The 27,115-nt window shown below is 34.2% G+C and overlaps 1 protein-coding gene and 1 long non-coding RNA gene across 3 annotated transcripts; one reads left to right on the forward strand and one right to left on the reverse strand.

Annotated features, from left to right (window-relative positions):
* Positions 1–91: 91 nt before the first annotated feature.
* LOC144568120 (RNA-binding KH domain-containing protein RCF3-like) lies at positions 92–4,230 on the reverse strand. Of its 2 annotated transcripts, XM_078318354.1 has the most exons (8): positions 4,054–4,227; positions 3,232–3,959; positions 2,452–2,844; positions 1,879–2,142; positions 960–1,208; positions 809–873; positions 477–588; positions 92–374 (listed from the first exon to the last, which is right to left on the reverse strand). In XM_078318354.1, exons 2-8 carry the CDS (start codon positions 3,922–3,924, stop codon positions 210–212), a joined length of 1,941 nt encoding a protein of 646 aa, XP_078174480.1. In that variant the 5' UTR covers positions 3,925–3,959; positions 4,054–4,227; the 3' UTR covers positions 92–209. The 2 variants fall into 2 exon arrangements, with proteins under 2 accessions (XP_078174480.1, XP_078174482.1); XM_078318356.1 differs by lacking the exon at positions 92–374 and having other exon boundaries at positions 793–873; positions 4,054–4,230.
* A 2,186-nt stretch (positions 4,231–6,416) lies between these two features.
* LOC144568788 (uncharacterized) lies at positions 6,417–7,714 on the forward strand. Its single transcript, XR_013515727.1, has 3 exons — positions 6,417–6,568; positions 6,974–7,102; positions 7,625–7,714. It is a non-coding gene; the product is annotated as an uncharacterized LOC144568788 (long non-coding RNA).
* Positions 7,715–27,115: the final 19,401 nt, after the last annotated feature.

The following is a 27,115-nucleotide window of genomic DNA, read 5'->3' on the forward strand; positions in this document are numbered from 1 at the left end:
AAAATTACCAGATGAGCAGATGAACTCTGCTTGCCTAATTTACTGAAATACCACAAGTGCTATGCTATAAAGTTCCAAAGACCAGAAAAGATTCTACAAATAACCAGAAACTATTCTAATTGGTTAGGAGTATTCTTACACTCAAAATAAAAACAAAATACAACATTTTTAATCAAGAATAGTTGAGAGCTAGCAAATTCAACTTTCCACTAAGACTCTCCCCCATCCTCAGGTATGCTTGGTGATTCCCTCATAACAAAAGCTTCTAGAAGACTCCGCGCACAGTAAGCGTGCTCAGGCACTCCAGATACTATAATCACTGTCTCCGACGACTCAGGCCGCAGCTCTGTTATTGTAATTTTGGCCTCAGATATCTGCACAGAGTAACAATTGTAGCTTATTTGTTCCTCAAAACATTACTGTTAATAAGAAAAACATTTATTTAAGGGATAATTGTTATGCGAGATAAGACTCACCTCACGAATTTTATTCAAGCAGCCTCCATCTTCGCCACAAAGATTGGGTATGAGAGATCGGGGAATAGCAACCTCCAAAGTAATACTAGGAATGACTGGTGATGCTTCTCCCCTGAAATAACACAGATAAAAGAATAATAATAAGGTGAAGTAATGAAATTCACAAGAACAAAAAAAGGGGTTTGATAAGACACATACAAGTCAATCAATCCACCTCCCCAGAAATTTCAGACAAAAAAGGGCAAAACAAAATAAACAAATATGCACAAGTAACCAAAAAAGAAGTAAGATCAACAAAAGAGGGGGTTCTATGTACTAGTAATTAAACATACGGGGAAAATTTTCTGGCTCTTCTCGGTGGATCAGAAGCATAATCCGGTAACGGTTCTCTCATTACCTGAAAATACAAACAAGAACGAATTAGATTAGACTACGATTGCGATTTTTGATAAAAAGATATTCCATGCGGTTATTCTGATATACCGGAGGTGGGGCCCACGGTGCATGTCTATCATAGGGTGGTCCTTCTTCGTAAGGCCGGCCATAGCCATGGAAAGGAGGGGGCTGACTGGAGAAGTGCTGGTGAGGTGATGCTCCACCTCTTCCCATGTAAGGGCCAAATGGAGGCTCCATTCCGAAAGGAGGTGGGGCCCTGTCCCTCAGAAAATGATGCTTCAGTCTAGATGTGATTTGAGCTATTGCCTCCTGAACTGATTCTACGTTGCCATTTATCTGGCAAAGAAGTTGTGAACATATAAAAAAAATTTAATAATTGATAGAGAATGGAGAGTAAGGTTTCATAAAGTAATCTAATGCGATAAAACCAGAAATGTATTCGACAAATACAAAAGCTTTCAATCTGGAAATGATTTTTATTTTAACTGAAACAAACATATTTGAGAAATAGTTTTGGCTCCCAAATTAGGTATAAATAACTGCCTCTGCTTTCTGACATTTAATGATGTCATACCCTTCTATACAATTGTACATCTTTTCTTGGCCAGTTCACCTTCTCTAACTCGTTTAATTTATTGATGTTATACCCTTATTTACAATAGTATATCTTTCCTTGGTCAATTCACCTGTTCTAACTTGTTTAGAGTCTTTCTGTTGTTGTCTTGAAATTTTTTGCTAATACAGATAGGTGGTGTCAGTAATTGTGATGATACTTGGTACATGTCAGCATTGAACCTGTTGGGTAACTTGTTTGCTGCCAAATTGTCCTGTTACCATCTAAACAACCGATGAAAGGTCCAACAACAAACCAAACCTTAATGAACCCTTAATTATGAAATTATGTTCTCAAGTGCCAAATGCTAGCCGGCAAAGCAAGGTGCCAAGTGCATACTTGCTTGTAATAACAACTACTCAACACAGAGAGGAAGAGAAAAACAAGAAGTACCTGAATGACTTCTTCTTCTTGCTCGAGGCCGTCAGGAATGGGGTCTTTGTCTCTGGCAAGGATGCGAATGAAGGCATTAGATTGCTTCCTCATCTCTGACATAATGCTGCCGCCCTTGCCAAGTAAACAGCCAACCTGGCTCGATGCTATCACCAGCCGACACCGCTGTTCTTTGCCCTCTGCCCCCGCCCCACCACTCGTCACCAGCCTCTGCTGAACCCGAAGCACTGCATGCTGAACTGGCGAGAAACTGTCCCCGTGGAACTGTCCAAAAAGTATCAGTGACACTATATTAGAAAGCAAGTTTAAAGCAAGATAGTAAAATTTGTTGATTCCATTTTAGTCACAAACAACTATTTTGCTATAGAGAACTGAAAATCAGATAATATGAGTTTTACATTTTACTTTCTTTTAGTAAAAATGTTTAATCAATGCTTTATATGTTGTCATGATAAGACTTCAGTACTGCATAGAACCACAGAGAGAGAAGAGAAAACTGAGTAGTACTGCTCATCTTGCTAACAGCATGAAAAGACAAAACAACTGTACAAACAAAGGAATTTAATAAATTACCACGGGACCCTTAATGGTGATAAGTCGATCCTCGGATTCAGCCTCAGAAACAAGCTCAGATACCATAATATCAGAATCAGTCTCATTTTTTATATTTTTCACAATGTATCCAGCCTTGCCTATGACGCTCCCCACCTGATCATTCGTACATAACATCCTAAAGGCCATGTGCTCTACAGGCGGGCCCGGTGCGACAGGCTCATGGGGGTAGCCGCCAAACTTGGAATGCCCACCAAATTGTTTTGGTGCGAAGTGGCGCGAGGATGCACTGGGTGTCGGTGCGGGTTTGGATGGGTCCCAGTCCCGGTCCCGGTCACGACTTGGGGGTCTTTCTAGAAGCTGCTTAGCAATGAACACTACGGCTTTCCTGACCGAATCGAGTTCTCCAGCTATCTACCAGAAGAGCACGCAGAGTAAAAAAAGAGCTAGTATTTTACCATAACAATAATGTATACAAGTCATGACGAGCTAAAAGTAAAGTCTTTGACCCCCTCATGGCAATGCATGCAAAGGAATTGGTACAGTAATAGTTTCCCAGAACTCATAATCCTATAAGAATCAGTTTATTTTTGTGGGTTGGGGAACATTTCAAAAAGAAAAAGATTAAGAAAAGACAGCCAATCTAATCAAGATAGAGTTAACAATGCATTTACTGCATAGTAACTGGCTATATATTTTTTACTTGGCCGGTTCTCATAACAATAGGTTCATGCAAAATATGGAACAAAACTGTTTTAATTGGAAAAATATCAGATTACAAGCTTCAAGAAAAGAAAATACCTGAACCACATCTTCCTGGGGCTTGGCACAAAGCGGAAGTAGATCTCTCGACAGTACCCGCACCTGGGCCCCACTTTCGGCCATAATTTTCTTAATTATAACACCACCCTTCCCCAGAAGGGACCCCACCTGACCTGACAAAACCAACATCTTAAAAGTAACAAACAAGGAAGCTCTCTCTGCTTCCTCCTCTTTTTTGTTTTCTCTCTTTTCTCCTCCTCCCTCTTCGTCTGCCTCTATATCGCATTCCTCCAACATAACCCGCTCGAAAACTCGCATCAAAGCATCAAATGCAGCAGGCAACACCTTCTCTGCGGATACCTCTTCTGACGGTTCCGCTGCCTCCGCTTCTTTCTCTTCATTCTCAGCCAATTCATCTCTCTCACTTTCTTCATTGACTTTCTGTACCTCCTTATAAAAGCTGGTAATGATAACTATCCTCTCATTGCACCCTGGCATGGCGTCTTCTAGCTTGATCTTGGCACCAGTCTCCTGGCGAATCCTTGAAACAATGTTGCCTCCCTTGCCGATCACACTTCCTGACTGCGCCAAGGGGCAGAGAACCTTGTATGTAACCAGCCGTTGCTTGACGACAGGAGCAGGGGGTCCCGTCTTCTGTGCCTTGGCAGGTATCTCAGGTTCCAGTGGGTTCTCATCTGACGGCCTCTTCAAAGGGGTCAGATTAGAGGCCATGTTTGTTTCTCTTCCCACTCGCTACACTAGAACAACTGGAAAAGATAAAGGGAAAGGGATTGACTGAATTGCAGTTGAATACTATCATATCAGATAAGAGCTAGGGTTTTGTAAAGAGAAGAAACTTACGAGATATTGATGATATGGGAGCGTATTATCCCGCGAGTTGTTAGAGAAAGGCGGCGAGGGTTTTATCTCGCGAGTAGTTTCATCTTGCCGCACCGCGGTCGGAGAAGAAGGAATCGGTGCGCAGAGACTGGAGACAGTGGAGAGGTTAAACAGGCGCGCCGATTTTCTTCTCGGATCGAAGAGTCCAATTATGGCCCGTTTAGGCCCAAATGTTTAAGAGCTCTGCCTCTGAGCCTCATGTACTAAGTTTAATAACGGGCTTTGATATCTCGAGTAATTTCAGCCTGTTGACATTTAATTTGTCATACCGCTGCTTAGTAATAATTTTTTTTTTTTTTTCAATATCAGAACTTGTCCATGCAAAATAACGAGCAATTTATTTTTTATATAATATTTTATCAGTATAAGCCAACAACAAATTCGTACTATAAAAAATGAAATAATATTATGTTCCGATTTTTAAAATTGGTCCTCGATTATAAGCACAAAAAATAGTATTGTTTTTATTTTCTAATCAACAAATCGACGGCCATTTTATTCCAGAATACACAAACTTTATGAAAAATCATACATAAGTAATTTTCACGAATTGGGTTAATAAAAAAAACAACAAATTTCGGTATTTTGACCTCCACTAATTTACATTTTTCATATTCTAAAATATGCAAATAATTTAAAAAACTGATTTATATGTAAGTTTTCTATGCACTAATTTAAAACAAAAAAAACAGAAGCCATAGTTATGCACGAGGCCACGAGTGCTTAGCTGCGTGCCTATTCGGATCCTCATGCCATGGCACTGTACGTGTGTTTTGCTGCAACTGTTATTTGATTATCTCGTATCGTTTCTTCTTCGACTCAGGTAGGCAGTTTAATAATACTGTCCGATTCCGATACCTCCGACGAGGGATGCTATCAGGATTCAGAGAACGGACTTGGGTCAGAGGATCTCTCCACTTTTTCTTTTTTTTTTTGGTTTGAAAGCCCGTAGGCAATTGTATTGATCCGATGATTTACAAAGTAGCTATTACATATGATTCTTTTGTTTAAATTGAAAAGCATTAAAACCTATACATTGAGCTACTTGTATAATCATCTAATTTACTATGTCTAGAAATAAAAGATACGTGAAGTCAGAGAATGCGGATTGGTATATTCGCGCCCGAATAACAAGTAGGTGGGCCTTCCGATTTTCTTCTCTGATAATGTAGACACAGCAGTAATTTCTTCGAGTTGCATAATCGAACCCTTCCTTGAGGCCGAAACGTCTTCTTCTTTTCGAATTCGACGCTGCCTAGAGGGATTCACAGCCGAGAGGCACTGAATCAAACCGGAACGGGACAGTCACCGCTCAGAGAGGAGAAAGAAGAGGGCACTGAATCAAACCGAACCATGACAGTCACCAGTCAGCCGAGATGGCACTGAATCAAACAGGAACCGGGAACTGAATCAACCGGACCAGTACAGTCACCACTCACTCAGAGAGAAAGAAGAAGAAAGAAAGAAGGAGACAACTATTTGTGTTCTCGTCATCGGCAACAATAAAAAACACATACCTTATTCATATATAGATATAGTAGATACTACGGGTGGAATGAATTGACAAACCCTCAGTCTAACCCGAAGAGTCGAGACGAACAGAAAAGATACCAAGCGACGAAACCATTAAATGAAGCCATCCGTTCAATTGAGACGAAGCAAGATAGACCAGACTGACGAGGGGGGACAGGTGGAGAGGCGGAATGGAGCAGCCGGTCACGAAACGACTCTCAAACCAGCTCTGTCTTCGTCTTCGATCAATTTTTTTTTCTCTGCGGAGTTCCCTAGGGGACATGGCTGAGGCTGTCTTGGATGATTGTTTTTCACCCTCTGACTCAATTTCATCTTCTCCTGCATCTACCTCATTTCAAGGTTGTACTGGGATCAATTACTCTACATGTTCTAGCTAATGTCTTTGCTTTACTATAAAACATTTTGTTTTGATACTGTGTTTTTCTCCTATGCTATTATATTGTGTTGTATTAGCTTAGCTGATTACTCTATTGCATTACTCTTTTGGACAACGAGATTTCTATTCCGTTGATTATTGTAATATCTGATATTATACTACCTTAATTTTCAATGAGTTGTGAGGTCAGCAATGAACAATGTAACCACCTCTTTCTACCGTCTGATGTGTTCTCAACAACTCAGATTCACTCCACTGACGTTTCCAATCGTCAGCTTCACTTAACGGATCCCTCACTTACCGCTACCCACAAGATCTCAGCAAAACCCGCCTCCATAGTGCCTCGCATCACTTACAAGGTCGCCTACGCTCACTCTCGCTCGCCACGTGTTTCCTCCCTGCTACGTGTTTCACTTCCCGCCCTCCGCGTTTTTCCCTTTTATGTTCGGCGTGTATTCTCCCCTCTTCTCCTGCGGTTTGGTGAACTTCCTCTCCATCTACTGCCAAACGCAGGTTCAACCTCCGCCCCGTCGACTCAGCCCGCATCTGCTCCGCTACCTCTCGCTGGTATAATATTTTTATCCCATCAAAGTTTTCCCCAACTATTGCAGTTTCTCACTAAAAATTGATTCGTCCCTTCAAATTGATAGTCGTTGGATCATAGATAATTTATCACCAAATCTAATAGTTAGCTCAATTGGTAATTCCTTCTGATTTTGTACAATCTCCTGCCATAATGACCAATTGAAGATTTACCCACCTTGGCAAGGGCTATATCTCCTTCTGGGAGCATTATTTCCCTTTCTGGCAATTCTCGTACACTTATAATCAAATTGCATTCTCAAATAGTAATTGCAACCTACATTAGTTGCCTCAAGAGTCACCAACAATCTGAACTTCTTATTTATATCTGCATACTTCATTTTTTTTTCCCCCTAATTGTTGCTCATGAAATGCAATGATTTTCTATAGTTCAGGCTTGAAGCTTCAGGCAGCAATCACCCAAAGGAATGTCACCCAAGTTATTCTTGGTTCACCAGCTGAGAATTTCACTAATTTTTAACTCCCATATGATTTTTACAAGTTCAGTGTAACTTTCAGGTAATACTTAATTTAGTTTACCCCTACCTTAATCCTTCGCCTCCTCCGCTAAATTGTATAGATTTTGCTAGATAAAGTGATTTTCTACCTTCATCCTTTTCAATGGTTTAGTATTACTAGATTATGTGATTTTCTACCTAATTAATAAGTAGTACGAAAATTGTCAAACAAATTTACAATTTGGTCAGCACTTATATTTCCCTAAAGATATCGTGTCAACTGGTACATGTCGATTGTTTAGACTTTCACAATGAAGCTTTTGACTCATATTACGGATCATTCAGCACTATGCATGTCACCATAGCTTCACTGTTCTAATTTCTATTGTTCACACTTTTATCTTTCGATTAGGACAATGACCTTGAGGATCACACGACAGTAAGAATAAGTAATCTAGAAAATAACAGTAGTGCATCATTTTATGCTTTATGTTTTCCACCACTCTTACTTTGCTTTTCTCTCTGTTTTTTTTCCTTTATTTTTACCCTTGGTGCTAACAACATGGTTCTATGTGTTCTCCAGGGTTGAGATGGTCATCTTCTCGGAGAAGCAGTTGTTGTAGAGGCTATATTTGGTATGAAAGTTAATGACCGTGTAATCATTTCTTCCTCTCTATCTCTCTCTCTCTCTCGCTACATGTACATAATATATAGGTCAGATATAATACAGATTTTTGTAAACTTGCAAAATGTCAAGTGCCAAATTGGAGATTTTAATTTAATTTTAAAAAATGGCCTGTTTTTGGGTATGCTAGGTATAAGTGATGAGGTGGATAATTGTGTCGAAAATGTCACTTGATTAACCTAAGCTCTCATAGCAATGCATATAACCTTTGCAGACAGCTATTTCAAGATCTATATGGTATATCATGCATGAAAAATTAACATATGAAAAAAAAGGGAAAAGAAAAAGATGAGCCCATTGTACTATGCATAGTGCAGCTTGGTTTGTGATACAGACCGTTTTCTTTTCCTCCTTTTAAAGTTCAAATATTTGATCTGAACCGTTAAACAAAAATTCATACAAAAATGTATTTATAATCTAAAATCCACATTTCACATAATTTTTTTTATTTTTTTTTCTGCTAACAACATGGTTCTATGTGTTCTCCAGGGTTCAGATGGTCATCTTCTTAGGGAAGCAGTTTCTGTAGAGGCTATATTCGGTGTGACTGCTATCGACCGTGTAATCTTTTCTTCCCCTCTACATGTACATAATATATAGGTCAGGTATAATACATATTTTTTTAAACTTGCAATATTTATATTCCTCACCCAAAATGCCAAGTGCCAAATTGCAGATTTAAATCCTAAAAAATTGGCCTGTTTTTGGGTGTGCCAGGTACAAGTGATGAGATGGATAATTGTGTCGCAACTGTCACTTGATTAACCTAAGCTCTCATAGCAATGCATATAACCTTTGTAGACAGCTATTTGAAGATCTATATGGTATATCATGCATGAATAATTAACATATGAAAAAAAGGGAAAAGAAAAAGATCAGTCCATTGTACTATGCATAGCGCAGCTTGGTTTGTGATACAGACCGTTTTCTTTTCCTCCTTTCAAAGTTCAAATAGTTGAGCTGAACCATTAAACAAAAATTCATACGAAAATGTATCTGCAATGTAAAATCCACATTTCACATAATTTTGTCGCTATCATTTTAGATAGTTACAACATCAGCACTTTTAGATGGTCTAAAAGTTTCACATTAAGTGATTTCCAACGCATTTAATATGTAAAATTTACTATCATTCGGCTCTTTGTTTTCAGTCCTCTTTTCTTCTCTCAATAATGTATTGCAGTCCTAAGAGCTAGCACAAACCCTTACGTCGCTCTTCACCATTCTTATGCAGGTGTTCAGTCCCCCTACATTTGATTACTTTATTCTTCCATGTCAATTTAATTATGTCGCCCTTCTACAATTTACAATTAACCAATTGTTACTGGGTTTGTACCACTGTATTCCATAGTCTGTATTACAGTATCCTCTCCTCCAATTCTAATATTTTCACTTTATTTCCACCATTCTTACGCAGGGATGACTTCACAAGCACTAGCAATTTCCAAAAGTTTTGAGGTTGACTGGTGGTATATCGAGATACTTCAACTAGAATCAGGCATTACTTGGACATGTAAGAGTTTCATATCTGCCCTTTTGCATGTTCTGTATTTAACTGGAAGAAGGCTGTGCATTCTACATTTGGTCAATTCATAAGTTTCCAAGTTAGTCCAGTATGTATTTAAGTGGTTCGTAGGAAGAAAAAAAAGATTCAAAAAATGAGCAGCTCGAATGAAATCAGAGGAGCTTTACTGTTTCGTTCACTCTTTCACTTTCAGTTGCTGCCATTAATGTGTACATATATGGTCCCATCAAATTCTAACAGATGTAATCAGGCCTAGGTTGTCACTTACAAATTCAAGTTAGAAATTGAATATAATTTAGGATGGACCACAACTAACACATCAATGTTGGTGATCTTGCCAAAATAAAGGAAATGCTCCCGATTTGGATAAGAAAGAAAACCATGTCCATATTTGTGTCCTCAATTCAGTCTTATGTAGTTGTATTTTGATGAAAAGAATAATAATCCGAACAAGTATTCCGTTAACAATCAGAAGTCGAGGATTTTTCCTTCAAAGGAAGGAAAGGGGGGAGGGGGGGGGGACAATCCTGAATTTACAATTAACTCTCTATTTTCTGACTTATTTCTCTTTCGTAACATTCCAAGTCAAATAGTATTTGCACTTAGAACAACTCTAACTAACCAAACTGCTACTTTTCATATAAGTATGATTTCACAAAATTTCAAAATGCAGGAATCACTTAGACGGGAAGTGAGCAACAAGCAAATTGGTTTCTCTACAGCCATTGTGGCCTTGCTAGGAATCCTTCTAGCCTATATTTTGAAGAAATAAATTGATATGTTAACTCACTTCTTCCTCATTGTTTGTTGTCTGTTATTTGTATTACTTGATAAAGTTGTAGCATTTAGAAAGATTGCCTCATTCGTAAATCTTCAAAAATAGGTAGTTTAGCATTCCTTGGTCAATAATGGATCTTACCACAAGCTGTGACTTCTGATGTTGTTAGTATGACTATAAGTAGAACCTCTTTTGGGTTGGATGTATGATTCCTTTTGTGCACATTAAATCAAAAAGATTTTTCAAGATAACTCCCAGAATTTCGTACTAATTGGTTTCGTTTGAACTATCAGAAACTAATTTGGAACATGTCAGGTTATTGACTGACTTTTTATTTGTATTACTTCCGCTTTTACATTAACTCTGATATGGATATTCGAAGGCCTGTACTGAGGATTTGCAAGCTGAAATGCTGATTCAAGACATAAAGTGGTGGTTCATTTGCTAAAACATTAGTTGAGACAATAATGAAATATTCCGAATAAGGAAACATTCCAAATAGTTGATTGCGCTATCAGAAAAATGAGTGAGATTATGGTACTATATATTGTATGCGTTGAGAAGAAAAAAGAAATGGACGTCAGCATAACCAACCAAATTTGGGTTGCGGCAAAGCCGCAACAGACGCACCTAGTTAATTCATTGAAGGTACAATTTGCACTTCTGTCTTCTGATATTTTTGGAGCATTGCCATTGAATGGAGACAGCTATGCTTGTCCAATTCAAATTATGAAAATGGTACCGGTCCCAGCTGTGCACTAGTACGTACCGCCGGCCATGTACCTAATTAATCAAGGAAATTATGTCGTATATTTTTCTCTTAAATGGAGAATATTTACCTTTTTCAAAATTAGAATTTCGCTTATCACATGCTAAATGCTCATACTAAATATAGTATGAAGCTAAACAGATAATTAAAATTCATCTCACCCTTTTTCTTAATCATACTTCTTTCTTTTTTTTTCCATTTCTTTCAGATAATTAAGTTCTTTCGTGAACTCAAGTATAAAACCTGTCAAATCGACTTCAAATGAAAATCTGAACCGTTGAAACCCGCCTATTTTACAAGTGATGTGTCTACATGTGAAAATTTTAAACATTTGAATTAATTTAGTATAAAATTAAGCTGTCAAAAAATGTTCAAAAAATGAATGCATCAAAATTAATTTATTAAACTTTTAATTTTGACTGCTTGACTTTATACTAAATTAATTTGAATATTTAAAATTTTCACATATAGATGAATCACTCGTAAAATAAGCGGGTCTCAATATTTCGGATTCATAATTTGAAGCCAATTTGATATGTTTTAAATTTGAGTTCAATATTATATTTATACCGGAATTGGAGAAAGTTATTTATCCTTTTAACATTCCTGCTGTTGGTACTGTAATCTCAATAATAAATCTTGGCATTTGAAATTTCTTCCGAACACGTGGCAACATTAGATTGGCTTCTGTGATCCTATTTCATGATGGAAATACAGTGTCCAGTACTGCAAACAACGAAAGCTTCCTCATTTAATTTAGATGGAATCAGTGAGCGGCCTCAAAGGGTATGCAGACATTACATTTACCTTGCGTCAATAAAAACTTTGTACCATACTGTAAGCATTCTATTTTGTTTTGATGAATAAACGTCTTCTGAAGAAATTGAATGTTTAATATAGATTTAATATATTTTTAAAATTGAATAGATGTAACATTGATTTAATATACAAATACGTCAAATGATTATCACACAATAAAATAAAAATAAAGTAACTTGAATTCTTAAGCTGTAGACAGTTGATAGTTATTGCATATTAGTGTTATCTCTAAATTAAAAAAAATTGTTGAGAGAGATGTAATCATGAAGAAACCTCTTAATAATTAACAAAAAAAAAAAATATATATATATATATATATATATATATATATATATATAGAGTTAGGCTGGGGTGCTATGGATAGCATAGTGGCCTCTATGCTACGGCTCAATATTCGAGTTTTCAAAATCCAAACGGTCGATCCGAACCGTTCATCTTATTCTCCATATTAATATCTGCTTGGAGACCAAATTTTACATTTTTCTGAATTTTTTTACTATTTATTAAGTATTTTACAAAATTGTTGATCCAACGGTGGCTGCACAAAACAGTAAAACCGTTGGATTAGCGATTTTCAAAGTGGCTTAATAAATAGTAAAAAAATTCAGAAAATTATAAAATTTGGTCTCCAAGCAGATATTAATATGGAGAATAAGATGAACGGTTCGGATCGACCGTTTGGATTTTGAAAACTCGAATATTGAACCGTAGCATAGAGGCCACTATGCTATCCATAGCACCCAGTCTAACTCTATATATATATATATATATATATATATATATATATATAATGAAGATGGGTGAGGCGAGATTGGGCATTTTGACAAAAATCGACGAAAACGACAGTAATTAAATGGCTCATGCAGCACCGACCTAGGGGCGTTGCTCCCCAGCTGGAAAATGGAATCTTGTTAGTTTCAATTTGAAACTGGTGGGGTTACCCACTTTTCTCAAAAAAAAAAAAAAAAAAAAAAAAAAATCTTGTATCGATCAAGCATGGTAGGTTCGCTTGAAGAACTCATTCGGATTCAAATCACGAGATTGCATTTTTTTTTTATATATATATGTAGCATCTGATTTAAAACTAATACAACATTTAGACTCATTGAGATCGTCTAAATATCGATTTTGATAACATTGATAAGTCATTTCAATGCATTCGGTTTATATGTGAGAAGTAAGTTTGAAATTTAAATTAATACAATTTGAATGGTTAGAACAACTTTTAGCACGATGGGCATGAATAGTATTGCATGGAGTACAAGAAGCCGAAATTTTTATTAATAGGAAATATATTAATTAAATATCGAGATTAGAGAACGCTTTTGTATTTTTTCGAGATATAGGGAAAACGTGATAGTGCCTGTTATAGACTATCACGGCCAGAATTAGCACTAATCACCCGTTGAAGAATAAAATAAACTAGAAGGGTTAAATTGTAAAATAAAGAGAAGGGTAAAATTGTAATTTAGAATAGTTAGAAATAAACCGTTGGAATGTCAACGGTAAAATAGAAAGGGAGATATATATACTCACTGTATATGCTTTAGATATATAATAAGAAAAATCAGAAAAAAAAACTCTCATCTCTGTCTCTATAAAAATTATCATGGTATCAAAGCACTAGGCTCTTGAGATCAGAAAAATACACACAAAAACCCATAATAGAAAAAAAATAGAAAAGAGCAAGAATGGCTCACGAGGGACACAACGAGGGTTCCACTAATGTTTCCAAGCTCACCAATACTTTGCTCAACGGCAGAAACTATCTTACATGGGCAAAGACTGCGGCAAGAGCGCTCAGCGGTCGAGAAATGCTAGAATACATCACAGTAGAAAATAAAGTGCCCGAAGTCGCAAATCCGCTGTTACTGACTGAAGCAGAAAAAAAGGCAATGAGAAAATGGAGAACTCAGAACGACAAAATCATAACGTGGCTCACAAATTCTATGGAGCCGTCCATTTCAGAACTATTTCTCCTTCCCGACACGGCTTTTGAGCTATGGGAAGCTGTCAAAGCCATGTACGGTCAAGAAAACAATTATTCTCGCATTTACCAACTCAAGCAAGAAATTCAGCAAGAAAAACAAGGCGAGAGAAAATATGTAGAGTACCTTGGTGCTCTTCAAAAGAAAAAAAGACGAACTTCGCTTGTACCGGCCGCAAACTGCTGATTTGGCCGTAATCAGAAAACGTGAGGAAGAAGATGACATATTCGAGCTCCTTGCGGGATTAAACCCGAGCTATGAGTCTGTGCGAGCTCAGATCATGAATACAATCCCTCTTCCTTCCTATTCTCAAATAAAAAATATGATCCAACAGGAAGAAAGCAGAAGAGAAGCCATGGGTAGTGCACAAGTCACAGTTGAAGAGGGAAGAGAGACTCACGCCTTTGCCACTGCCAAAAAACCAAATTTCGGAAAAAAAGGAGGAATCACCGAGAAATGCGAACATTGTAAGAAAGAGGGACACGAGAAGAATAAGTGTTGGTTTCTCTATCCCGAATTGAGACCGAAATGGTGGGGCAACAATGGTAAAAGTGACAGAGGGAGAAACCCTAAGGGGGAGAAGATGTCTGCTGGGGCGGCGCGATTCGAAGAAGAAAGAAATGAGACCTTCTGTGTTGGGTCCGCTTCTTCTGTGGATTTTCTAAACGGGTCCGCCCCTTTCAATAACAGGCCCGCTCCTGTTATTAATGGGTCCGCTTCCTCTGCATTAATTCCAACCGTGTCTGCTCCTCTCCTTAACGGGTCCGCCTCTCAAACACACATGCCCGCCTCTACTGCCTTGATGGCTGCTACATGCGCTGCTCCAGTTGGATCTGCTCCAACCCGATCTGAATTGGGAGCTATTCTCTCACAACTAAGTGGGCTGTTAAATAGAGGGCCCAATCCAGGTTCTTTTAAATCTCAAAAATTAATTAAAACTAGTAGCCCAAACCAAAATTTGTATATTATAGCAAACAAACGAAATGGTATAAGCCCAAATAAATCTGAAACAAAGCAAATAAAATGCACAAATTTAGGAAATTTAAATAGTGAATACCCAAAAAATAACTTAGATTGGATTTTAGATTCTGGTGCAACTGACCACATGACCGGAAATAAAAAGTTTTTACAAAATTATAAAAAAGGGAATGGTCAAGAATTTGTCTATGTTGCAAATGGTGAAAAAATGAAAATTTGTGGTTATGGCTCACTTATTGTTTTTTCAAAAGAAATTGAAAATGTTTTGCATGTAAAAAATTGCACCGCCAATCTATTATCTATGGGAAAACTTTCAAAATAATTAAATTGTGAAATTATTTTTTCACCTCAAAATGTATTTTTTCAGGATTTAATATCCAAGAGGATGATTGGTGAAGGTGTTTTCAAAAATGGATTATATTTTTTGTATAGCCGAAAATACAATTTCAACACCCAAGTGCAAGACATGGGACACTTATGGCATAGAAGAATTGGGCATCCTTCTGATAGAACTTTAAAATATATTTTTGATTTTTCTAATTTGGATTGTAGCAATTGTGAAGTATGCAAACTAGCTAAGCATACGAGACTTCCTTTTGTAAGCTCAAATTCAAAGAGTAATCATATTTTTGAACTTGTTCATTCCGATGTTTGGGGACCCGCTCCCATAAACTCTTACAATGATTTTAAGTATTTTGTTACATTCATAGATGATTTTTCACGACTAACATACTTATATTTATTAAAAAATAAAAGTGAGGTTTTTTCTTACTTTCAAGAATTTTCAAATTTAATTGAAAATCAATACAATGTTAAAATTAAAATTCTTAGAACCGATAATGGAACGGAATTTGTAAATCAAAGTTTTTCAAACTTCTTGAAACAAAAGGGAATCATACATCAAACAACTTGTGTTTATACTCCACAACAAAACGGAATTTCCGAAAGAAAAAACCGTCATCTACTTGAAATGACAAGAGCACTTATGTTTCAAACCAATGTTCCAAAAATTTATTGGTCGGATGCCGTTCTTACCGCAACTTATTTGATAAATAGATTGCCAAGTGTCGTTTTAAAAAATAAAAGTCCATTAGAAATTATTTACCAAAGAAAAATAATTTTTAATCACCTAAGAATTTTTGGATGTACATGTTATGTACACCAAAATAAAAGAGATAAATTAGACCATACTTCTATAAAGGCTATTTTTCTAGGATATTCATCTCAAAAGAAATGTTATAAATGCTATGACCCTATAAATAAAAAACTTTATATTTCTAGAGATGTAACATTTTTTGAAAACGAGCCATATTTTAAAAACAAAGATAAGATTGATAATCAAATTAGTACAAATGACTTTGTCATTCCTATGTCTACTAATCAAATTATTGAGCAAAGAATTGTAGGAAATGATGAAGAAGAAGAAAGGGAAGAAAGTGATAACACCTCTCAAAATGGAGCGGAGGAAGAAGAAGAAGAAGAAGAAGAAGAAAACGTTGAAGAAGAAAATATTGAAGAAGGTGGAAATAATGAAGAGGAACCTAGGAGGAGGTCAACTCGTCATCGACAACCATCAACAAGGTTACGAGATTTCGTAACCTATAAGGTTCAATATCCTATTGAAAATTTTATTTCATATAAAAATATTTCAAAATCCCACCGTGCATTTATTAGTTCACTTTCTAAAATAGAGGAGCCAAGAAATTTTGAGGAAGCCATTAACCAACCGGTGTGGTATAAGGCTATGGAAGAAGAACTTCAAGCCTTAGAAAAAAAATGACACATGGACCATTGTACCATTACCAAAAAATAAAAAACCGGTTGGATGCAAATGGGTCTATAAAATAAAATACCAAAGCGATGGATCTATAGAACTGTATAAAGCCCGGCTAGTTGCCAAAGGGTATACCCAAACATATGGTATTGATTACCAACAGACCTTCGCTCTGGTAGCAAAGATGAACACCATATGGATATTACTTTCCATAGCGGTAAATAATGGGTGGAGTTTATATCAAATGGATGTTAAAAACGCATTTCTTCAAGGAACACTTGAGGAAGAGGTTTATATGACCCTACCACCGGGTCATGTAAAAGAAAAAAATACTAACCTTGTTTGTAGGTTAAAAAAATCAATTTATGGACTTAAACAATCTCCAAGGGCATGGTATGGAAAACTTTCTCAATTTTTAATTTTTCTTGGTTTTAAAATAAGCCAATCGGATACCTCACTATTTTCAAAGCATGAAAATAATGATACCACAATTGTCCTTGTTTACGTTGATGACATAATTATAACCGGAAACAATTGTGAAAAAATTAACAATGTTAAAAAACACTTAAAAGAAAAATTCGAAATTAAGGATCTTGGTAGACTTAAATATTTTTTAGGAATTGAAATAGCTCATTCTATCAAAGGATTATTTATTTCGCAAAGAAAATATACCATTGACCTTCTAAAAGAAACGGGAAAATTAGGACCCAAACCGGCCTCAACACCAATTGATAGCAATTGTAAGTTAAATCTTGAAGAAGGGAAACCGTTGGAAGATATCAACCAATTCCAACGGCTTGTAGGTAAGCTAATTTATCTAACGGTAACAAGACCAGATATATCATTTGCGGTAAGCCAAATTAGCAAATTCATGCACGCACCAAGAAAACCTCATTTGGATGCAATTGATAGGATTTTAAGATATTTAAAGAAATCACCCGGAAAGGGTGTATTGATGAAAAATAATAAATCTAATGATGTATGTGGCTATTCCGATGCAGATTGGGCCGGGAGCTTTGATAGAAAATCAACAACCGGCTATTGCACATTTGTAGGCGGAAACTTAGTCACATGGAAAAGCAAGAAGCAAAATGTTGTGGCACGATCAAGCGCGGAAGCGGAATATCGTGCCATGGCATCCACCGCAAGTGAACTCGCGTGGATTAAACAATTGCTTGAAGAGTTGAACTTCAAAATTGACAAGCCAATAAAGATGTTTTGTGATAACAATGCGGCAAGGCACATTGCTTCAAATGCCGTATTTCATGAAAGAACAAAGCATATTGAAATTGATTGTCATTTCATAAGAGAGAAAGTACAAGCAAAAGAGATTGCAACCCCTTATGTGAAGAGTCAAGACCAATTAGCCGATATCTTCACCAAGGGACTAATTCCGAGAATGTTTGAAGAAATAACGAGCAAGCTAGGATTAATCGACATTTATAATCCTAGCTTGAGGGGGAGTGTTGAAGAATAAAATAAACTAGAAGGGTTAAATTGTAAAATAAAGAGAAGGGTAAAATTGTAATTTAGAATAGTTAGAAATGAACCGTTGGAATGTCAACGGTAAAATAGAAAGGGAGATATATATACTCACTGTATATGCTTTAAATATATAATAAGAAAAATCAGAAAAAAAAACTCTCATCTCTGTCTCTATAAAAATTATCATCACCGCACATAAAAAAAAAATTTCCTGGCCATAATTATCAATCACGGCCAGGCATGCATCATGCCATATTAAAATGGACAAACTCAGATCTCATTCTACACGGTAAGATATTGCACTGGATTTGAATTCTGGCCGTGATTGATTCTGGCCGTGATTATCAATCACGGCCAGGAATTTTTTTTTTTTTTTTTTCAGAAGTGCAGTGATTAGTGCTAATTTAGACCGTGATAGTCTATAACGGCCAGAGGACGTGATTAACTATCACGTTTTCCCTATATCTCGAAAAAATGCAAAAGTGTTCTTCATTTTGAATATTTATTTAATTAATTTCCTATTAATAAAAATTTCGGGTACAAGAAGACACGCTTATGAGGATGGATTTAAATATTTATATTTCTTTAAATTTATGAATTTACAAGTTCTCATTGCACTATTCAAAGTTGTGTTTGATTTTTTTTTTTTAATTTGTAACCTTAGATTTTGAAGAAGGTAACAATTTGTACACACTTATTATTTTTCTTAAATTCACAAAAGTGATTATGTGTTAGCAATATATGTCTCGTAAAAATATTGATCATCACTAATGAACATACTAAAATATTCTGGCGAAAAATTCAATGCAACTACAATAAAAATTCAATGGTAATAACTAATAAATAACTTTGAATTTGCAATTAATTTGATGAAATTTAAAATTTGTGATTCGAATATAATAAAAATATAATTTAAAAACAATGTACAAATAGTGTGCAAATAGTACTAAAATGAAGTCTAAAGTTCATTTTATTGTAGTACAAAAATACAAAAAAAAAATCATAACTTTCAAAACCGTTAGCAACAATTGTATCAAGCCAATGAAGCCATGTCAGATTACATTTTCAGATTTGGAACGTCAGATTTAAAACTAAAACAACAATATTTATAATCATCGAGAATTTGAGATCATCTAAATATTGATTCGGATAACATTGATAATCATTTCAATGTGTTCGTTTAATATCGGACGGTCTATAATGAAAAATTAAAGGTTTTGAAAAAAACATTATGAACCGCTGTCACTATTTTCAAAAAAAAAAAAATATATATATATATATAGGATTTGGCTAATATGCTATGGGTAGCTAAGAGGCCTCCCGTGCTACGGCTCAATATTTGACTTTTCAAAATCCTAACGGTCGATCCGAACCGTTCATCTTGTTCTCCATATTAATATGTGCTTGGAGACCAAATTTTACATTTTTTGGAAATTTTTTACTATTTTTTTAGATTTATTGAATATCGCTGTTTTTTATGGCCCAGATTTGTCTGAAAAACAGCCATTTTCAATAAATCTAAAAAAATAGTAAAAAATTTCCAAAAAATATAAAATTTGGTCTCCAAGCACATATTAATATGGAGAACAAGATGAACGGTTCGGATCGACCGTTAGGATTTTGAAAAGTCGAATATTGAGCCGTAGCACGGGAGGCCTCTTAGCTACCCATAGCACTGTAGCCAAGTCCATATATATATATATAGAGATAGGCTAATGTGCTTTCGGTAGTATATGGGTCGAAATACACACGGTCCAAATTTGAAATTTCAAAATTCAAAAAGTCGATCTGAACCGTTCATCTTGTTCTCCATATTAATATGTGCTTGGAGACCAAATTTTATATTTTTCTGAATTTTTTTACTATTTATTAAGCCACTTGGAAAATTGCTGATCCAACGGTGGCTTAACAAAACAGTAAAACCGTTGGATCACCAATTTTCCAAGTGGTTTAATAAATAGTTAAAAAATTCAGAAAAATGTAAAATTTGGTCTCCAAGCACATATTAATATGGAGAACAAGATGAAGGGTTCATATCGACTTTTTGAATTTTGAAATTTCAAATTTGGACTGTATGTATTTCGACCCATATGCTACCGAAAGCACATTAGCCTATCTCTCTCTCTCTATATATATATATATGGCTGGGATCCTTTTTTTTTCTTGGGTCAACTATAAAAACATAAAAATGGTATTGCATGTAATAGCTAGCAGCTAACTCGTAAATTGTAATGGCGCGATTTGAATGGTTGAAACAAGTTTTGCATGATCGGCACGAATGGTGTTGCATTAATTACTAATGCACGCGCTTATATATGAAGATGGACATAATTATCCTATTTCTTTAAATTAAGGAATAAATTAACAAATTCTCCTTCAAATTTGTCTTTGATTTTCGTTTTCAGTTTTTAACCTTAGATTTTGAAAAATGTAATTAGTGTTGTGGTATTTTGTTATCAACTTTTGAAGATTTTATAAAAATCACAATAATATAATATATTGGAGGAAACTAAATATGAGTTAAAAAGGAAAAAATGATAATCATTCTGTGCTGCCAAATACCTCTATATATGTTCAAACATAATAGTGATTCTTTTGATGATCCTCATCTCTTCCATATTATTATTGGGGCTTTGTAATACATCACAATCACTTGCTCCGGTATTGCTTTTGCGGTCAACAAGATCTTCCAATTCATGCACAACCCGACCACTACTCAATGAAAATCGGTCAAGCATATCTTCCGCTATCTAGCAGGTTCTATCTTTCATGGTCTTACTATTTGGACGTCTTCTTCTCTTATTCTTCATGCCTACAGTGATGTCGATTGAATAGGTTATCCGGAAAATCATCGCTTTATTTCGAAAAAGCAATCCACGATCTCTCGTTCAAGCACCGAATCCGAATACCGAAGTCTTGCCTTGTCTAGTGCCGAACTTGATTGGCTCTAATATTTCATTGCCGAATTGGGTCTTACTCCTTTTCTCCTCCGATTTTATGGTGCGATAATATTGGTGTCACGTTCCTTGCGTCGAATATCATGTTTCATGTCGTTCTTGTATCAAAATTTCCGCTTAAATTTAGATTCACAAGACATATTTTAAAATTAATCATTCACGCAAATTTTAAATAGATTTTAAAGGAAATCGAACAATTTGGATTGGACATCAAACTGAATTTTTTTTTGACGTCCCTCAAACACCCTCTGGTTCCATTGTTCTAGTATAATAGGTACGCTTGAGAAACTAATAAGATTACATTTTTTTTTTCGACTAGGAACATCTGATCTAGAACTAACACATCATTTAGAACCATTGACAGTTTGAGATTATTCAAATATTTATTCTGATAACGTTGATAAATCATATAAATGCATTCGTCTAATATTGGACGGTCCATATTGAAAAATAAAGGCCTTCAAAAATTGTGGGCTGGGATCCCTTTTTTAGGGTAAACTATAAAAATGGGTAGCATGAATGGTGTTGCATTAAGTACTAATGACAGAGTACAAGAAGGCAGATGGATCTAAATATTCTTGTTTCTTTAAATTTATGAATTTACAAGTTTCTATGCACTGTTTAAAGTTGTGTTTGGTTTCCGTTTCCAATGTGTCACTTTAGATTTTGAACATAATAGCAATGTTTTGTGGTATATCAAATTTCAATATTTTATAAAAACACAATAATCGGAAAAGATATTTAATACATTAAAAAGGTTAAAAATTGAAAAACACTTATTATTATCCATCAAATAATAGATAGATTCAGAATCTCATTATTTTTTTATTAGAGCATATAAAAATTTAAATTCCAAGTGGGCTGATTAAATTTCATTTTCATTTTGAATTGGATTTTGTATTTTATTTAGTATAAGAAATATGTTATTTTGATATAGGAATAATTTTGTAAAATAACATCAAACCATCTTCCAATGCATAGACGATTTAAATTGTTTGATAAAAAAAATTTAACATTATCGTTTTTTTTAATATAGTCTTCATTATTATTATTATTATTATTATTATTATTATTATTATTATTATTTTATCAATTTCATTTTCTCTTAAGTTAAACTCACAAAGTGATTAAATTACATGTAAGCATCTCGTATAGATATTGACGACTCAGGTATTTGAGCAACATCTCTACAATTGACATAACACAACCAATGAATATAATAATCAATTTTGGTTGAAAAAATTGGAATAAAACATTAACTCATACATGAAGCGACTGTGAGAATTTTAACAATTTTTAAGTTTGAAAATTATTAAATAAAGTTTGAAAATCATGATTTGAATATAACACATATATAATTAAAAAAGTAATTCATTTTATTATAGTACAAATAATGTACCGATTTTTTTTTAAAAAAAGGTTCATGACTTACAAAACCGTAACCAGCAATTTTACCGAGCTCTATCTCAGTAGCAGCAAGTACAATGATCTTTCTTTTTTTGTCAGCTTTCTTTGAAGAGTTGAAATAAGGGAATCTGTTTACAGTGATTAAAATAATGTTGTCTACGTGAGAAGTTGCAAATTTAATATTTAGTTGAGAAAATTTTATAAATATTTAAAGATACAGAACTTGCCCTCTGTATTTAACATAAAAAAAGTGAAATACATAGACACAAATTTAAATAAAAATAAGAATAGCGTTGTGTATACTAATCAGGGTTCTAAATAGCGCCGTTATAGAGTTTTTAGACCTATGACGCTATTAGTACTATAGCACACTATAGCGACACTATATGGACATAGCGTCATTTTTTTAACCATTATGTCGTGACGCGATAAACATTATTGAAACCTTTGATACTAATAATAGCAATTAGCTATCTGTACGCAATTTTTTTTTTTTTTTTTTTTTTGGAGAAAAAGGTATATACACGTCTGTTTCATTGAAACAGCAAGAACGCAATTTGAATGGTTAAAACAACTTTTTGCATGATGGGCACGAATGGTGTTGCATGAAGTACTAATGATGTACAAGGAGACACGCTTATGAAGTTGGAGTTACATTTTTGCAAAATGTTTTTGTTATCAACTCTTCAAAATTTTATAAAACTCACAATTATATATTGGAGAAAATTAAACAGAACTCGCTGGAACTCAAAATAATTTAAGAAACTTTAAAAGAAATTATAATAAAAAGTTAAGAGTTAAAAATTATAAAAAACTTTCATTATAGTTAGTTAAAAATAATTTTTTTATATTTTATATATCTTGTGAACATTTTTTTGTATTGCAAAGGAGGTATTTACCTTAAAATCTAATCTAAACAAATGAGGTATTTACCTTAAAATCTTTAAATATTCCTAGAAATTTGCATATAAATTTTACATTTGCTAATTTTTACTAACTAGATGTAAATATCTGTATTACATAATACTTATAACTATCCAATTAAGTATTAACACTTTGTACAGTAAATGGTGCAATTATACACACAACTTAATTTTCCAATGACAAAATCGAAAAAATCACAAAAATAAAACATTTTACAACTTCAAATCAATTCCTTATTCCAAACAAAAAAATGTATCTATACCTAAAATGAAGTCTATTGAACAAAATACGAAAAAAAAAATCAAAATAGAAGATATATTACTTTGATCGGGTATATTCGATTGATTTGGAGTTCCAGGTACAATCTCGTCTTGCGATTGATTATGTAACTTATCTTTGGGTTTATTTTCAGAACTGTTGATCACACAATCGGCTACAATGCCATGAGATGCATCCGTGCTTAACGACTTGATAAAAGTCATTTCTGATTCGGATTTGATGATTGCACAAACTAAACTAATTGAACGAAAGAAAAATTTTTAAGAAACCCTGTGCGGTTATTTTGAGAAACGACGGAGAAATAAAAAGAGAGAAATGGTGAAATGATAGGAGAAAGAAAGAGTGAACTGAGGTTTCTCGCTTCAGTCGACTTGAGTGTTGGAACTGAGGTTTAGGGAAAATAAAATGAACCGGGTTCAAACCTTATAATATGATGAAATGTACGGAATGAGGAATATTCTAAAATGTATATTATATAAAATGACGGATATATAAAGGTTCAAATGTAAAGGCGCAAACAGATAATCCAATTTCAAATACAATAGTGGAGACCATTAATTTGAAAAAATTGTCTCCATCTGGTAATTATAAGATACTATTTATCGAAGCATTACCAAGTATTTCTCTCTACAGACATAATATTTATCTGATTTCATGTACCTTCAATTTATAATTTCTAATTATGTATAAACTAAAATTTTGTTCTATGGAGAAATTATTTTAAATTATTTCAAAAAGTAATTGCCTGTTAGAATATATATTTCGTAAAAACTCATCACCAATGAACATAATATATGGAGCAATTCGGTACAACTCAATAATGAGTCTAGCTAAACATTGGTGTCATATGACATTAATTTTAAAATTGATTGAATAGACTTCAAACGACTAATTCAAACCGTTCAAACTGATTTACTTTATGAGTGATGTATTTACGTGATAATATTTTATATCTTCGAGTTATTTTAGTATCAAATCAAGCGGTAAAAAATGTTGAAAAATGAATGTATTACAATTAACTTAAAAACTCACACATTTGTCCGCTTGACTTGATACTAAAGAAATTCGAAAAAAATATAAATTTTGCATGAAACACACAACTTATGAAGTAAATCGGTTTGAATAGTTTAGATTCACTGTTTGAAGTTGATTCAATAGATTTTGAAGTTGGTGTTATATAGACTGAAATAACACTAATGTTATACTAGCCAGACTCCTCAATAATCCATTAATTGATGATGTTATCAAACTGTAAATATACTACTAAATAAACTTCAAATTTAAAAATCATTAAACGAAAATTAAAAAAAATTGGTCCGAATATTTAAAAGTATAATTAAAAAGTAATGTACAAAAATAGTAAAATACCGATGTGTTTGAAAAAAGAAACAAAAATGAACAGTTGTCCCAAGCCATGCCACAATGCCAGCCAATATAATGACCCATTACACGCCCCTACGTAGGGGTGCAAACGTATCCGATACAGATCGGATAATGGTAAAATCATATATGCATATGTTTTTAATTTTATTTAATTATCTGTTTTTCTTTTTGTAAAAATCCGTGCATAAATAGCTAAGGATTCATAAGTCCAACATTAATATCTTTGAATGTATCAATTGGACATATACGTCCATAGTAGCTAGGATGGATATTTTGTATCCGGAAACTAGCCGTCTTACTTGTTAGTCCTCTAGGACTCAAAAAAGTCCATTTTCACTCATGAGTAACTTGTGTTATCGGATTTGTTTGATCTAAAACTTGTGATAAGGGGTGGAGGCCGAAAAACAATTCATAAGTAGTTGTTGATGAAGTTGAAATTACCAAATTATGAGGACATTTTATTCATTTATTATGAGAGATTGCTACACGTATTCCGAATCGCATTTTCTAAATGAGAGAGAGTCAATTTAAATTAATCGGCTTATTTCATCTTAGTTCGGCTCAATTAAAACATGTTTGACAGAATAAGTGAGACCTAAAGTTCTTATTTCACTGTTTAGTCCACAGTCAAATATGACTATAAGGTAGCAAATTAAGTACATGTAAGGTTTTCATGTTAAACCTTGTGGAAAATACCATTTGCAGCCGTAGTCTTTGACATTATCCAGTTGGGCTCCCATAACATGTCCCATTCCATTCCCCCAGCAACGGGCTGAGCAGTCAACAAAAAATGTTAATTAAAAAAACAAATAAAGCAACATAATGTGCTAGCATGAAAGAAAAACCAACTGGCTTGACCTCCTCTTTCTAATTTGCTTCTAATTTTAAAACAAATGTGCTAAATTATTTGTTTTAGCCGAGAGTGCTGTGTCTATTTTATCAGTAGCAAATCAAGAAAATTCTTTGAAGGAAAATTAAAAAAAAATTATAATAATAAACTATGTTGATTTGTCCATATATAGAAATAGTCTAATAGCCGTCATTTGATATAGTTGACAGTTTATTAGTTGGTCATTCACCAAATGTGCATAATATATTGACAATTTTATTATGTTATTGTGTTCTCTGTATTCGATTTCTTGTTACATACTTAACAATAGACGGTATATATATATGAGGAGGGTTCAAATGCCTCCATTTTTTGTGCCTCCATCATGCCTCCGTTTTAAAAAACTTAAATAACTCAAAATTTAAAAGTTAAACGTCAAAATAAAACCGTTAGATGTAATCTATGTTATTTTCTCTATGTACCCATAAAAAATTATCACATTTTGATTTTGCTTTTATATGAATCAATAAGTTCAAAAATCAACGTCTAGAAATTATCCACATTTGTATACATTTTTACAAGCTCAAGATGACAATCAAAACAAAGTTGAAATGCCATAATTTTTTACATGTGCATAGATAAAATGATATAGTTCATATCCAACGGTTTTATTTTGAATTTTAAGATTTAAATTTTGAGTTATTAAAGTTTTTAAAAATGGAGGCATGATGGAGGCACAAAAAATGGAGGCATTTGAACCCTCCTCTATATATATATAGAGTAGAACTAGGATGCTCTTAAGCTCACCAAAGCTTTGGTGAGCTTAACTCTAAAACTCATCAAATCGATTTCAAATGATGAATCCGAATCGTTGAAACCCGCCTACCTTACGTGTGATGCATCTACATGTGAAATTTTTAAACATTCGAATTAATTTAGTATAAAGTCAAGCGGTAAAAAAACATTCAAAAATGAATGCACTAAAATTAATTAATTAACCTTCTAATTTTGACCACTTGACTTTATATTAAATTAATTCGAATGTTTAAAAATTTCACATGTAGATGCATCACACGTAAGGTAGGCGGGTTTCAACGGTTCAGATTCGTTATTTGAAATCGATTTGATGAGTTTTAGAGTTAGAATAATTATATTGATCCCCTCACCCCTATCCCCCCCATTTAACCCCGCACTCTCTCTCTCCAAATTAACTCCCTTAATTTCCTTTTATCCCCGCATTAATTCCTCTAAGAATTTCCATTTATCCCCGCATTAATTACTACCCTTTAATAACAATCCCCGCATTAATTAACAATCCCCACATTAATTATACTGTCCTCTAATAACAATCCCCGCATTAATTATACTATCATTTAATAACAATTCCCGCTAATAAATATTTATCTGTTTATTGATGTTCAAGAAAGTATTTATCATTGTTCTGACAAGTATTTATCCTTATGTCTGAGAAGTATTTATCATTGTCCCTGACAT

Source organism: Carex rostrata, chromosome 17 (assembly GCF_964058835.1).
Source record: "Carex rostrata chromosome 17, lpCarRost1.2, whole genome shotgun sequence".
Lineage (NCBI taxonomy): Eukaryota > Viridiplantae > Streptophyta > Magnoliopsida > Poales > Cyperaceae > Carex > Carex rostrata.